The sequence below is a fragment of the Apis laboriosa genome, unplaced genomic scaffold (genome assembly GCF_014066325.1).
Source record: "Apis laboriosa isolate Shangri-la unplaced genomic scaffold, ASM1406632v1 scaffold289_cov146, whole genome shotgun sequence".
Lineage (NCBI taxonomy): Eukaryota > Metazoa > Arthropoda > Insecta > Hymenoptera > Apidae > Apis > Apis laboriosa.
In genome coordinates, this window is record NW_025222686.1 from 306702 (window position 1) to 322581 (window position 15880).

The 15880-nt window shown below is 21.6% G+C and overlaps 4 protein-coding genes across 4 annotated transcripts; 1 reads left to right on the top strand and 3 right to left on the bottom strand.

Annotated features, from left to right (window-relative positions):
• Window positions 1-260: 260 nt before the first annotated feature.
• Window positions 261-786, bottom strand: LOC122714166. The gene is made up of 2 exons (XM_043935256.1): window positions 542-786; window positions 261-438 (listed from the first exon to the last, which is right to left on the bottom strand). The coding sequence occupies exons 1-2, from the start codon at window positions 784-786 to the stop codon at window positions 261-263; spliced, it is 423 nt and encodes a 140-aa protein (XP_043791191.1).
• A 2528-nt stretch (window positions 787-3314) lies between these two features.
• On the bottom strand, window positions 3315-4031 carry LOC122714157. Its single transcript, XM_043935241.1, has 3 exons — window positions 4009-4031; window positions 3504-3778; window positions 3315-3393 (listed from the first exon to the last, which is right to left on the bottom strand). Exons 2-3 carry the CDS (start codon window positions 3776-3778, stop codon window positions 3315-3317), a joined length of 354 nt encoding a protein of 117 aa, XP_043791176.1. The 5' UTR covers window positions 4009-4031.
• A 919-nt stretch (window positions 4032-4950) lies between these two features.
• On the top strand, window positions 4951-7853 carry LOC122714158 (dynein regulatory complex subunit 2-like). The gene is made up of 6 exons (XM_043935243.1): window positions 4951-5180; window positions 5224-5544; window positions 5725-5843; window positions 5941-6174; window positions 6268-6488; window positions 7673-7853. The coding sequence occupies exons 1-6, from the start codon at window positions 4951-4953 to the stop codon at window positions 7835-7837; spliced, it is 1290 nt and encodes a 429-aa protein (XP_043791178.1). The 3' UTR covers window positions 7838-7853.
• Window positions 7854-8259: 406 nt separating this feature from the next.
• On the bottom strand, window positions 8260-15453 carry LOC122714138 (dolichyl-diphosphooligosaccharide--protein glycosyltransferase subunit 2). The gene is made up of 11 exons (XM_043935207.1): window positions 15308-15453; window positions 14591-14796; window positions 14271-14402; window positions 13915-14075; window positions 13656-13795; window positions 11452-11827; window positions 10473-10652; window positions 10140-10362; window positions 9840-10052; window positions 9335-9506; window positions 8260-8496 (listed from the first exon to the last, which is right to left on the bottom strand). Exons 1-11 carry the CDS (start codon window positions 15315-15317, stop codon window positions 8354-8356), a joined length of 1956 nt encoding a protein of 651 aa, XP_043791142.1. The 5' UTR covers window positions 15318-15453; the 3' UTR covers window positions 8260-8353.
• Between the last annotated feature and the right edge of the window lie 427 nt (window positions 15454-15880).

Here is a 15880-nt window from a genome sequence, read left to right on the forward strand (position 1 = left end):
TATATATATATATATATAAATACACATATGTATATAAGTATACGTGTTATCTTTTAAATTTTTATAATTTTTTTTTTGCTACTCTATAATGGATAATTCAATTATTATTTTCCATTTGTTTTTGTGATTTTCTTCAATTGATGATTTTTAATATTACCAAGGCCTGAAAAGAATATATGAAAGAAATGATGAAAGAATTTTATGCATACTAAATTATATAATGCATACTAAATAATAAAGAAATAGCAATAAATAATAATTTACCCATAAGAAGAAGCATCCTTATATTCAACATGTACCGGTTTAAAAACAGGCCTTTCAATTATTCTTTCAATAAAAATAGGTTTATCAACGTATTCTACATATTTCACGGATGCTGGAGGAGGGGACAAATATACATGATGAACTTCTGGAGCAGTCTTATAACCAATCTTGTATCTAAAAATTATAAAATTAATCAATTTATGTAGATAAATTTGAAAGAAATTGTAAATAAAAATAAAAAAAAAATAAATTCGTCGTGTAGATATAAATTTTTTACCCTTTTGCAACACCTAATCCAAAACCCAAAAGTCCCGCACCGATAAGCTTTTTTTTTAGAAAAAGTGTTCTCTTTTGCCTATTTAATATAGCACCTGAATATTGTTCATTTTCTGGTTGAATAACAGATCGATCAAAATTCGAAAAATGATTCTCTTCCGATGATAAAATGTCTTCTTTTGCCACTGTACATGGCATAACGTAACAACAAAAAACAACAAAAATTGTAATAGTAATTAATTGCATCTATCATAAACAAAATTGCAATTATTAAAATATTTTAAAAATAAAATAATTAAATACATTGATTATTATATATAATTATTTACATTCTCTTACCGTGTTTCGTATCAAAGATCTAGGAATAATTTTAAACACATAGAGAGTGACAACTCGTATGTCACATTTTCGATACCTTCCCTTGATTTTATACACAGTTGCCTACCTTCGAAGCAGCAAATTCTCCCACTTATTCGAGTGATCAAATTCGTATCGAATCCCTACTTAAACATTGTGATCCATTTTCACAATGAACATTTGCAACACAACTAGACTCAGTTATCATGTTTCTTTTTAGTTATTGAGTAATTCATTAATTTTCTAAAAATTAGGAATCTTAATATATATATACATAAATATATATATATATATATATACATATAAATATATATATACATAATTAAATTACTAATTCTTTACATAAAACTCTATTTATATATAGTCATTTCAATAATTTTTTTCAAAATATAAAAAATATTTACTAAAAATATTACTCAATGGAACGATGTAATTTGTATTATAAAAAATGCTTAAATCAGTAGTAAATCAAAAGATAATAAAATAAAATTCTTATTATGTGTATATAATAAAAAGTTATGTAATAAGTATATAATAAGTGCTACAAATATATTAAATTTCTATATTATAAAAAATGATGAATAAAAAAATAAAATAATAATTTATTATCGGAATTTAATAACATAACATAATAACAAAATAAAAATATTAATTTATTGTAAAATAGTAAATGCAATAAATTTCTTTTTTGTTTCATAATTATATACTTCATTTTTATTTAGAAAAATTCAGAATTTATAAATAATTTATTTAGAAAAAAAATAATGAAATGATTATTTAATAAATAAAAAAAAAATTTTAATGTAACAAAAATTTAAAAATAATTTCAAATTATTTGAAATCTTTCAAACTGTTTTCAAAATTAAATATTTGTTAAATGAACCATTTACTTATATTTTATTACATATTATTTAATTACAATAACCAAATATAAATTTAAACATATTATACTAAATTAAACAGGAGACTTTTGCTTATATGTTTAATGTATTCTATTTACTAAGCATTCAAAAAAAAGATACAAATTTTGTTGTATTAAAATAATTTGATTGTAATATTGTATTATTATTCTATTTATATTAAACAAACTAAAACTTGTATAATTAATTAAAAACATTTCTATCCTAACTAATTATATCTAATAGATATTATAATTCATGTAGAATTATAGAAGAGATTATAAATCAAAATCTCATAAATCTGTTATCTATTATATTATTTTTCATCAAGAATTTGTTTATATATTTTTTTCTTATGATATCTAGACTATCTAGTTATTTGCAAAAAATTATATATATATATATATATATATATATATATATATATTTGTATATAATTTAAAAAAAATAAGAAGAATAAATTGTACTTTTAAAAAAAAATTATAATTTTTCATAATTGCACAAAATTTAAAATTGCAATGGAAAATTAAAAAACTGAAAAATTAAAAAAATATGATATCAGATTTTATTATGTGATATATCATAAAAATATAATTTAATGAAAAGAAAGAAAAAGAGAAGAAAGAAAGGAAAAGAAATTGAAATAATATATAATAATAGAGACAACGGAAACAAAATAGATTCATTTACGAAATATATTACATTCGTTAACATGTAATATTATATCGCACCTATAACACAAGTGTCGCAAGTTTAACGAACAATCGTTGAATACTAATGAATTCAGCTCTACCATTTTCGATTTACTTATATTTTCAATCCATTCAATGAATCAAACGTGTGCATTAAGTAACGAATGATGCGTGGCAAGAATTGAGAATACAGATCATAAAAGAGAAAGGTTACAAAAGTAAGAGAAAATACGAATAAGAATGCGTTTACTTTTACAATGTTTCGAATCATTAGGTATTCGTTGATAGAAATCAATCTCGCAACATTTTCAACTACGTGCTTTAGTTTGGAATATGAATTGCTTGCTCAATTGATTCCTGTCATATTTAAATAATTTTCAAACAGAATTTTTATTACATCAATATATTGAAATTAATTACCATATATGAAACTTAATTGTCATAAACTTAATTTAAAAAAAAAAAATATGAGATAACATGCATGAAATAATATATTTACATTTCAGAATTAGCAAAAAAACATCATTTTTTTATTTTTATACAAACAAAAATGTATTCATATATATATTTACTTATAATGAAATAATTGTAAAATTTTCTAAAAAAAATCATACAATTAAAAAACAAATTATTCAAATTAATACATAATAATATATTATTTATTTCAAAACATGAAACAAGTTTTAATTACACTTTCTTCTGCAGTTTGATTCTATTTATCATGTTTATGCATCAAAATGTAAAAAAAATAAATTTATTTCTTGAATTATTCTTTTATTTATCCTTATTTATTATTATTTATTAATATTATATCACCATTCATGAATTAGTCCCAATTTGATTCAATATAAGTAAGTGGTGCATATTGATAGCTCGCATATTTAGCTCCATAGCCACCGCCATAACTGATACATATTGAAGATTAATCGTTAAAATTATTGTATTAAATGTTACAATAAATAAATTGATAATAAAAATATTAAAATTAAATTTGAATCTCAAAAAATATACTCACTATTTAGCTTTATACAAACCAACTCCTACAAGTCCAACGCCGAGAGCCTTAGCTCCAAGAATAGTACCACCCAATAATAATGATTTTTTACCAATTATAGTTGCTCCAACGAGCAAAGGTAATTTAATTAAAGGAGATCTCTTAACACGAACTATTTTTTCTTTCTCAATTTTGTTGTTGCTTATAACTGAAGCACGATTTTCTCCATACACAGATAAGGTATGGATACAATTAACAAGCAACAATATTATCAATATAAAAAAATACGATTTCATCTAAAAATCAAAGAAATTTAAATTTTATATACGATTTTTAAAAGGAAAATAGAAAGAAGAAAAAAAGAAAGAATGAAAAAAATTAAAAAAAAAAAAAAATAATAAAGAAAATTATAATACAATGAAAAAGAGAAAAATATAACGAGACTGATTAATCAAATTTTAACAAATTATTATGAATAAAAAGAAATTTTAAAAAATTTAAAATAAATATAAGAAAAAACATTAACCTCGTTGAAATTGATATATTCGTTTGAACAAAATATTCGGATGCTTCAGACTGAATGACTTTTATATATGAGAAATCGAGATTTTATCCCTTCCATATTGCTAACATCTGTTCCTAGTTTTAAAACCGGAATTCACAAATCTCTTTCTGAATTCAAAAGTCATTTTTTACTTTGGCATATCCCTTCTTTTAATCTTAGGTTATTGAATTCATCTTAATTGATTAAAATTTCTGAATATTTCTCCTTGAATTTATATTCAATATCGTATCACACCATATTGTGATTCATTTTGTCATAAATTAGATGAAAACTTTGAATTTGTTATCATTATATAATATACGTATTTATATGATGTAAAATAAAATATTCGTCGAAAATTCCAGAAAGAATAGAACTTTATGCCGATCATACGTACTTTCACTAAACAACAGTTTCTCTAATTTTAGAACCTTGAGAATTCTACTAATTTTAAAGACAAATCACGAAAGAAAAAAAAGTGTTAAGTAATACAACATTTTTACAAACCATAATCATATAAAAAATATTAATAAAATTACTAAAAATATTAAAGCTTAGAAAAAAAAATTGAAAGAATTCAATCATATTTCATTTCCATATTTTATATATATAATAATTTCAATATTAATTATCTATTAATATCTATTAATAATATCTATTAATAATTATTATTATATTTATAATAATTTGATAATTGTTTTTATACATATTATTCCACTTCAGATTTCTTATAATGAATATATGAAAAAGCTGATAATATCGAAATCAATATTCTCGATTAATCGAAAAATATTCATTTAAATTCATTTCGCATGAATATCAATCAAATCGAAAAAAATAATCGCTTGAAAAAAATAATTAAAGAAAAAACAAAAAAAGGAAAAAAAAATTTGTGAAAATAATTTTATCAGAGATTGACATAAAATGGGCCCTAAACGGAAACGAACTAGAAGAGCACGTAAACCACTACGTACTGTGCAAGAATTGAAAAAAGAAGCATTCTCTCATGAACTTAAGCTTAGTACTTTGAACACGAAACGTTATCAAAGTTTCTGGAGAGAAATGCTTACACGTATAAAAATGCCCGATATCTACAAAAAGATTGACATAATTTGGCAGACTTTGGAACATGTTTTCGATCTCAAGGACTACAGGTACAACAAAATAATAAATGATCAACTAAAATACATACATATATGATGGAAATTTCCTACATTCGTATAGCATCAGTTTATTACTGGATAGTCTACAAGATGCCGAAGATCAACGTCGTAGAGCAAATAGTGCTCATATAGAAATATTCAATCGATCTTTGGAAGCACATGAAGCTCGACTAGCAGATATTGATAACTTTTTCCATCAAAAAATTAAAACAGCATTAGCTGATAAAGTCTTTACCTTCGAAAATATTAATTATCATCGAAATCAGAAAGAAACTATTTTACGAAAAATTAATTTATTTGTAAATCAACGAGGAGAAAATACCGCAAATATCGCAAGAAGTACTGCGTTTAGTAAGTAAGTTATTATTAGATAATATATTAAGATATTATCTATAAATACTTTTTCACGATTATATAATCATATTTGTCTTAATATTTTTATATAATTTTCTCTCTTTATTAAAAATAAGAATATCATTATTTTTTGTTAAGAATTTTAAAATATAAATTTTATACTTTTTCACTTCAAAGGTAGAATTGATGCATTTGTGGAAGATGGAGATAACGAAAAAAGAACAACTATAACGTTACTTCAAAGGAAACTTGAAAATCTTTGGAACAACTTGCGAAATGTTTATTCTGATTATCGCAAAAGTATATAAATACCAATTAATAACTAAAAATGATTTGTAAAATAATGATTTGTGAATATTTTTTATAATCTTTTCTGTTTTATATTTCATTATAATAGATACAGAAATGCGGCGAAAAGATTACGAGATAATCAAGAATAAGGATCATATTGATCAACAAATAATAACTAAACAATATCTTCGTATCGCGAATCTTCTTGATGAGATCGTGAAATATCGTAATAAAATTAAATTTCATGGAAGAGAATCTGGAAATGAATTAGAAGAAATTTTACGAGAATCAAATTTTTTTCATAATATCTACCGAGAAACGAACGAACGTTTTATTCTTGGTATACATTTATATATATATATATATATATATATATATATATATATATATTTATTATTAACCGATTAAATTAACTGTAATCTTAATTGATCAGGTCATAAAAAAGATAAACATAGAACGATGACAATGTGTAAGGAATATAATCATAGTGTAAAACATATGAAAGTTTTGATGGTCAAAGCTGAACACATACTCGCTTATATGCAAATGTGTCGAAAATATGAAACACAAGATGAAAAAATTCTTCCAATAATGAATAGTCATCCTATGCAATTATCACTAACCGAGGATAATGATATTATTCCAATTCAAACGGTTAGAATTCAATTCTTTTCATATTTTTTAAAAAAATAGATACGAGTCACATCTATAGGATTGATTTTGTTTCACTTTTTAAAATTTTTTTTATACAAATTTTTTATACTTTAATCTATTTTCTTGAAAATTGCAATTTATCTTCAATATATTTCTAAAACGATTTACGATGTACCTCCTTCTCTATCATGGAGAAAAAAAGAGATTGCAATGATACAATGAATTATATATTTTATCTCCTAATCTCTTTTCTAACTTTCTTTCTTTCTCTTGCTGTCCTTTTCTATATTTATATTTTTATATATTTATTTTTCTATATAATATATAACATATATAATATATATATTATATAAATATATAACACAGTAATGCACACAAGACAATGACTAGAAATGACCACACAAAACATATCTATTCGTTTCATCGCTAGACGCGACAAATGTAATATTTTTAAATTTTTTACTAATATAATTCCAACGTTACAGACCGATCTTGAACAATGCGATATGTATAGTTATCTATAGTTATCTATAATTATCTATAGAAATATTTTAGAAATTGGAATTCGTCACTTTAATTAAGAATGATATCAACTATTGAATGAAAAATATCAAATAGAAATGAAATAGAAAAAAAATATAATATAATAATGCGAATGCTCATTTTGTATAAATATTTTATTTATTATAATATATAAGAATTGATGAAAATAATTCAACTAAATATGCTGAAAATTATATTACTACTTAAGAATTACATTATATATTTTATATATATATAATATTATAATTTATACATAAATACATTGATATATAAAGGGAATTTTGAATCTTTCAAGTTATCAAATCTATTATGTACTACAAAAATGATTCGCTTAAATTTTCGAATATCTGTTCTATATTATATTTAAATTATATACATCGTAAATCATAAATCTCTGCAATATTTTTACAATTTCTGAAAAATTTTTTAAATCTTATTTTAGAAAAAATTATTATTTACGAAATATTTTTCTTATAATTTTTTAAGAAAGTATTCATATAAAAATTATCTATTATATTTAAGTGCTATTTATTTCTTTATTATATAAAGAATTTTAAAAATGTTCATTCCATTGTATATAGAAAAGAAAAACACAGATTATTATTATGCTATCAAAATTGAAATCTTTATTTTATTTTTAGATTACGAAAGATTTTGAACAAACGATTAATTTTTGGCGTCGATTAGGTTTTGCACAATTAATTACTGCAGAACTTCAAACTCAAAAAGATAAATTATTGATGCAAGCAAATGATCTACGAAAATTAGTGAAAGACTATCTTGCTGATCAAACAAATTCAACATAATTCAATATGTGTAAGTCAATAAATCAATACAAAAAAATCTTATTAAAAATTGATTTATTATTAGTACAAGTGGATATCATCGATCATAACCATTTTTATATATGGAATAAAGCAAAAAGTAGAAATATCAGAAAATTTTAAATTTCTTATGCATGTCTGTAACGAAAATTATAATTATAACATATGTTTAAATATATTTCAATCTTAACAAATAAAATGTATAAAAATTATAGACTTATTATATATTATTATTATAATTGCAATTTTAATCTGTTTCACATTTAATGAAAAATAGTATTGCTATTTCTTGTATTAACCGAAAATTACACTACTATAGATACAATAAATATCATTTCATAAAAACATGAAACATAAGTGACAATTCAAATTTATTTGTCTCTTTCAACGATTCATTCATTCCAGCAAGGCCAGTCTTTATGCTTTTCTCAGATTTATTCTTTTTGCTGAATAAATTAATTTTCACAAGTGATTATAAAAATATTATGCTCTAATGAATTAACGTGACTTATGTTTATGCGCTATTCGAGATAACATTTTATTGCCTGCGAGAAATGTGACAATACCAAGGCCGACGAGATAACGAAGAGTAACAAACATGTTCAGTTTTAACCAAAATATTCCAAAAAGTGTGAAAATACCTGAAAAACAAATTAAGAATTATTGAAAAATGATAGAATATACATAATTATATCATTCAAGAGGATGTAAATAAATGTTAACATTGTTGTGAAGTATGGGCTACAACTGCAATATAATAATTACAGTTGCGAAAATTTCACATTTTTTTATGCCCGAAATACAACAAATTAATCAAACATGATTATTTGTCAAACATTGGGCATATTTTAATTATATATACTATATAGTAAATCTCTAATCTGATATATCTAATCTAATATAAATCTCTAGAGAATTACATTTTGCATAATATAAATCACATGTTATAACATGTATGTACAAACTCTTCAAACAATGAATCTATACGGTCAGATATATTATATTAAAAGAGATATTATTAACTTATTTATAGATAGCATCAATAAACATAAATATTAAATGTAAATATTCGATTTAATCTTCCTTATACGATAATTTTAATTTTAGTAGTAATTTTAATTTTTTATAAAAAGAAGAATTTTTGAAGATTTTAAATATTATAATTTGTAATTAATTAAAAATAAATCAAATTTTATTTGAAATATTTTTTTGTTGCATTATCGGAAATGTTTCATAAATCGTGCACCATTTATATATTGAATACCTTTACATATTTTTATATTCTAAATAAATAAAATTAATAATATTAAAATATAAATATAAATATATTAAAATATTGAAATTTATCTAACTTATTTTATATTTAATACATTATAAATTTATCGCGTTATATAAACTTATGACATTTTTTTCGTTCCATTATACAAGAATCTATTTTATTAAATATAAAATAGATTTTATTAAATATAAAATACTTACTTCCCAGTCCCAGATGAAATATAACCGCACTAAGCGAAAATGGAAAATTTGATATATTCACTCCAAGTTTAGCCCATAAAATAAATAACAAAAGAACCGGTGCTAAGCATAAACCGGTAAATAAATTTGAAACAAAGGCAGGAGGTCTCTTCTCGGGTTCGCGAAACATATGCTACAACATATAAATATTTTTTTAAATTTATATTTATTTAAAATAATTTATATTATTTATAAAAATATTAAGTTTAAAAGAATGTCCGTCAAAATGTTTAAATGTAACGTTTAAATGTAAATATTTAAACGTTTGTAATCATTCTAAATATTATCTTATTTAGAAAAACAGAAAAATATATCTGACGGCAATAATATTTTTCCAATGTTAAGGAGGCAATAGAATCAGAAAAAAAGATTGCTATCACTAACGAGCATTGGTTTATATTAATTAGTAATATATAAAACGAGAAAAACATTATTTGAATACATAATAATAAAACAAAATTTATACCTTTATTTCTGGTTTTGTCGAATAAACATTAGACTTAGAGTTGTAAAATACATTTTTATCTGTTCGTTCAGACGAAGATGGTTCAGGAAATTTCAAACTAACTGTTGCCACTGTCCATTGGAAAGGATTATTTAATATTGCATCACCAATAATTAATTCTACATTATAATCTCTGCTTTGATAATTGAAATTTGCTGCTGCAGTTCCTACAGGCTAAAATGTTTCAAATAGAGTAACAATGATAATTTAAATAATTTCAAGAAATTTTGTTACAATTATTTTAAAAAATATTATAGATACCATATCAAATTTATAAAGATGTGATGTATCTGCTTCAGCAACAAAAAGAATTTCATGTCCTTTTTTATCATTTTTTGAAATAGATATGGAAGAAAGTCGTACAAATGCTTGATGTGTACGCATAGGTTTTTTATTAGCATTATCTCTTAATAAAAATCTCATAACTAATTTTTGTTGAGAATCAGCTTCAATCTTTTGTGACAACTTTTCAGGGAAAAGTATTCTATAAACAGCATCAAATTAAATATTATATTTATCATATATACATTTTATATGGATTTTATATAGAATAATTCATATTTACATCTATTATTAAAATTTTTATTAAATTACCGTGTAAGTTTTGGTTGAGTAGTTTGATCAGCATCGGCAGTACCAATCTCCATATAATCGACAATTACGTCGCAAAGAACTTTCACTATAACGGTATTGGTTACTGATCCAGCTGTGACTGATATTTTATAAAATCCACGTTCTGGTTTCATTTCCATAAAATTCATAGTAAATAATGTTCTAAAATTTAATAAATACGTTAAAATTTTTTGTAATGTATACATAGAATGTCCCAAAAAAAATGGAAACATTCGTTAAGATTCCTGAAGTAATTTCAAGTAATATTTTTCTTTACAAAAACTTTTGTTATGGTTTTGTTAATGAATTATTAAAAACACTGACCAACCATGGAGCATATAGCCTAATCGAACTACTACAATAACGTTGACATGTTTTGTCAACATATCTCGAAGAAAATGTGTTGAATATAATAAAATATTTTTTTATTGATAAAAAATTAGATCGAATTATATCATGAATAATGAATAAATATATAATAATAATATATAATAATAATATATAATAATAATATATAATAATAATATATAATAATAAATAAATATAATATTCAACACATTTTCGATATGTTGTTTAGACTTGTTCGTATTCAGTTAGTGATACATGGCTAATGCTATTGTTTAATGCATGACTAGGTTATATGCTTCATGATTAATGAGTGTTTTTTGTTAATAACTCGTTAACAAAATTGGAATGAAATTTTTGCAAAGGAAAATATTGCTTGAAATTATCTCAAGAATCTCCAATTTATAGATGTTTCATTCTTGGGATATTCTGCATAAATATATATATATATATATATTTATATAAATTGTTTGTTGAACTTCTTAATCTTTTCCAATTCTAACGAAAGATTAAAAGATTATTCAACGAATACTTTACCCCAAGGTATAACCGATTTCGAAAAAAATTCAACTGAATCGGTAAAGTATTGGGGAAAAACAAGAAGATTAACACTTACTTATCTGTTGTAGAAGACTGCAAACTTTGTTTATTGAATATAACAACATTATCTCCGATTCTAGTTGCAGAATTTGCAATTACTTTAAACGTGTTAGTTAATGGATTACCTAATATATCACAAACTCTTATTGTAACCAAGGGTTGTTGAATAGAAATGCTAATTTCTTCATTGGCTAATGTTACACAAACTGGTTTTTCAAAATCATTGTTTGCTAAAGTTGTTAATGCTGAAAGTAAATTTGTAACACCTTTTGGTGTTTGTACAGAACGTCGTGATAAAAGATAATTAGCCATTTTCACTATTTGCTGAAGTGTTAGTGGTGGCTTTTTTTTTAATGTATTGGAAAGTTTAAAAATGCCATTCACCAAGAAACCTAAAAAAAAAAAGGTACACTTAATTAAAAAAATTTTCTTTTTTATAAAAGAGAAAAAAAAATTTTTTAAATGAAATTAAGTTTAACTTAAAAATTAATTGAAAGTAGAAATAATTTTTACACTCGCCGTAAAAAATATATTGATTTCAAATTTTTCTAATTATTTTTTGTTAAAATACTATATGCATTTAGAATGTTTCTTTATCATTTCTTGAAATAATATGCATACTTAAAGTTTGTTTTAATAAAGAATTAAAATGTATATTGATAAATATTGATAAATTACGCATATATATAATATAGAGATAAATTAACAAATATTTTTAATCATATTTTCTTGTTATTTCTTTAAAAAAGAAATAGTTTTAAATATATCTTTATGATATTTTTTTGTATTTTATAATGCTTTTTCTATTTATTTCTCTATTCATACATATATAATATTTACAAAACAATAAAATTTAAAAAATAATATTATTTTCAAATATCAACAATTTTTAAAAACTAAATTAAAAAATCATTTCATAAAAAAAATTAAAATTTGAATCATATATTTTTATTTAAGAAATGCAAATAAAAAAAAGATTTCATGATCAATTATCAAAAAAGACATTGTTCATAATAAGTGTAATATTCATAATCGTTTAGCATTTGATAAACAATTTATAAATAAAAGAAAATGTTTTATCTAATGAAAATTTTAAGATTTTTATAATTATTTCAACTACTCAATCACAGAACTATTCAACTATTTCAATCACAAAAATGATTTAATATTCATATAATATTACTTTAGTTAGTGATTTGTATATCTAATTAACAAGACAATTGATTTGTATATGTAATTTACAAAAGGAATATTTATAAATATTACACATACATAATATTACACTGTAGAATTTAATAGAATTAAAAAAATTAAAATGTAGAACTTTTTATTTTACAACAAAATATTAGTCATGTAAAATATATATCAAATATGTATCAAATTTTTTAAAGAAAATCAATTTATTATAATAGCTAATATAAAATTCCGATTTGATTGAAGTATTTATTTAAACAAAAAATATAATGTAGCTAAACATAAAATATAATACATTACTGTTTTAAAATTATTAAAGAAATTGTAGTCTGAAATCAATCAAAATGTAATTAATAAATTAATAGAAAATATACCAAAAAGCCTCAAGAAATTATAAGTTATAAATTGCAGATATCAAAATTCATACTATATTATTTCGATAAAATTTATCATTCATATTTTTTTTATATAATTTAGTTTTTGTCAATATACTTTTTGCATATAATTAATATAAATTTTTTTATTTTGTAATAAGAAACCATATACTTAACATAAACTATATACATAACACTAATATAATATCCTTAAATATATGTTTATTTATATAATAAAATTATATAATATTATATAATAAAACATTATCAATTAATTACTTATATATTTAATATAATATAATATATTTTTCGTAGTGAATATAATGCTTGAGGATTTTTAGCATTTAGCTATATTCCTAATTAATGCTAGTTACTTTACAGTAAATAATACATTCTACAGTTAGGTCTAAATCAAATTGGAATATATTAAATTTGATAAATTTGATGATAATTTTGATGATTGATAAATTTATTGCAAAGATTTTCTGATATTAAACTGATATTAAAACTATTATATTCTTTATTATATTCTTAAATAGTATTTGTCAAATATTACAAAAAAACGCAAAAAAAAATTAATAATTTGGTCTTTCAAAACAAAATTTAACTTTGATATTCTATTGTAATTTTAACTAAAATATTTAATACTTACTAGTTACTGAAAGACCACCTTCAAATTGTAAATATTGGCCATCTACTTCATCAGCTTGAATAATGGCATCTTCAATGCGATCAAAAGCAAACATACCACTTGTTCCAAAATCCGAAGCAATGTGAAATGCATAACCCAAGCTGCTCGTAGAATGTTCAATCAAGAAAAATTAGAATCAAAAAAATATTTTTCAAATCTTGTAACTTTTAATAAAAATTAAATAAATTATAAGATTAAAATATTAGCAGAGTAGTCGTACTTCCATAAGTTGTCATCCTTTCGTAGCATATTTTGTACTGTTTTTATTATATTGTCAATTTTATCACGTGACAATTTTTCCAATAAAATATTCAGACCATTTACTGCATAATATATTTCCATCATACTTGAAGTTTCTTTCTCTATTGTATTTGTAAATACCTATTTAAATAAAATAATTTCCCTTAATCTCTAATAACAAAAATTTTATTAATATATATATATATATATAATAATATTTTTATTCAGTAAATAAAATTATTCTTCAATATAGAAATCTAGCAGAACGAAAGTCTTGAAGCATCATTATATTTAAAAATTTATTATTTTATGAATTAATCTTATAGAAATACAAACCTTTATAATATTAGATAATGAATATGCTTGACAATTTCCCATTGTTTGCCATATAGATGCAATGTGAAAAGCTTTTTCAATTGTAATGTTATTTTCATCTTTTATAACTTTTATCATAAAGTTACAAATATCCTAAAAATCATATAAATCTTGTCAAAATGCAAAAAGATTTTTAAAATATCACAATAAGTAAGTAAATGATTAAATCAGTAAGACTAATCAAGATATCATTATATTTCAATTATGGCAATATTTCATCATTTATATATTGATAAATAATATTTTTAAATAAACAAACAAAATATTAAAATTTTTCTTACTTGTTTGTTTGATAAAACTTCACCAAGAAATGTATATCCATGAATTGCATAATACATAAATGTAATATCATTTGATGTTAAACCTGGTTCAAGTACTTTTTTTAGATGAATTCTATCAGCTGTAGTTAAGTAGGAATTTGTAGATTGTAATATTTCGGTCGAAAAACAAGTTGTTATACCGATAATTGTGACTAGTAATGATACAACTGAAAAAAAAATGAAACATCAAATATTAACTTGAACTCTATTCTTTTTATTTATGATATCTTATAAGAAATTATAATGAAATATTATAATAATGATATATTAAAATTATAATAAGTAAAATATTAAAATTTGTGAAAATAGTAATTTGAAATAAGAATACAAATAATATACACATATTATCTATTTAAATCAGATAAAAATTACTAATGAACTTAAGAATATTAAGAACTTAAAAATATAAGATATATAGATATTTAATAAAGTAATTATTAAAATAATCATTAAATTTAAAATGATAAAAATAAAATATAATAAATTGAGATTAAAAAAGATTAGGAGTGTAGTCAAATGTAATTAAAATGTGAAGAACGAATATTTAAATATATAAATATTATATATTTAAGAATATATCTACAAATATTTGTATCTAATTTTATATTTAAATTTATATTTTATACAAAAAACGTTTGAAAATAATATATTATTTTCAACATACTTCAACATACTTACGGATATTCATTGTAATAAGAACACCGGGAACGCCGGCTGCCACGTTGCTGCTCTGGACAAAATGGCTCTACATCCATTGCGCGTGTACGGAAAAATGGACAATTCTTTCCGGAAGTAGTTGGCTAAATGAAAATATATTGTAATAGAGAAAGCATGCGCATAAAGTCTAATAATAATAATAAATTTCCTATAAGTCACTAAAAATTGATTGGTATTACCGTTATGAAAAATAACAATTGAAATATATTAAAATGTTCGAATTCAAATCAAAATTATGTTTATTATGTTTTATTGTCAAAATTGAAAGTTCTAAATTGAAACAGTTTTAAAAAACCAAAATAATTTTTAAAAATTATTTGGAAAAAAATTCTAATTTATATTGATTAATTTTAATTTTGATTTTAGAAAAAATCAGTATTATATCATTTATAATAATTTAATTTCAGTTTTGATTCTATATAATCAATATTATATCAGTTCGCTTATATAACGATACAATATTGATTTATAAATTCTTTCGATTTAATTTCTATCAAATTTAGTTTTAAAAACAGAATCTAAAACAGAAAAAAA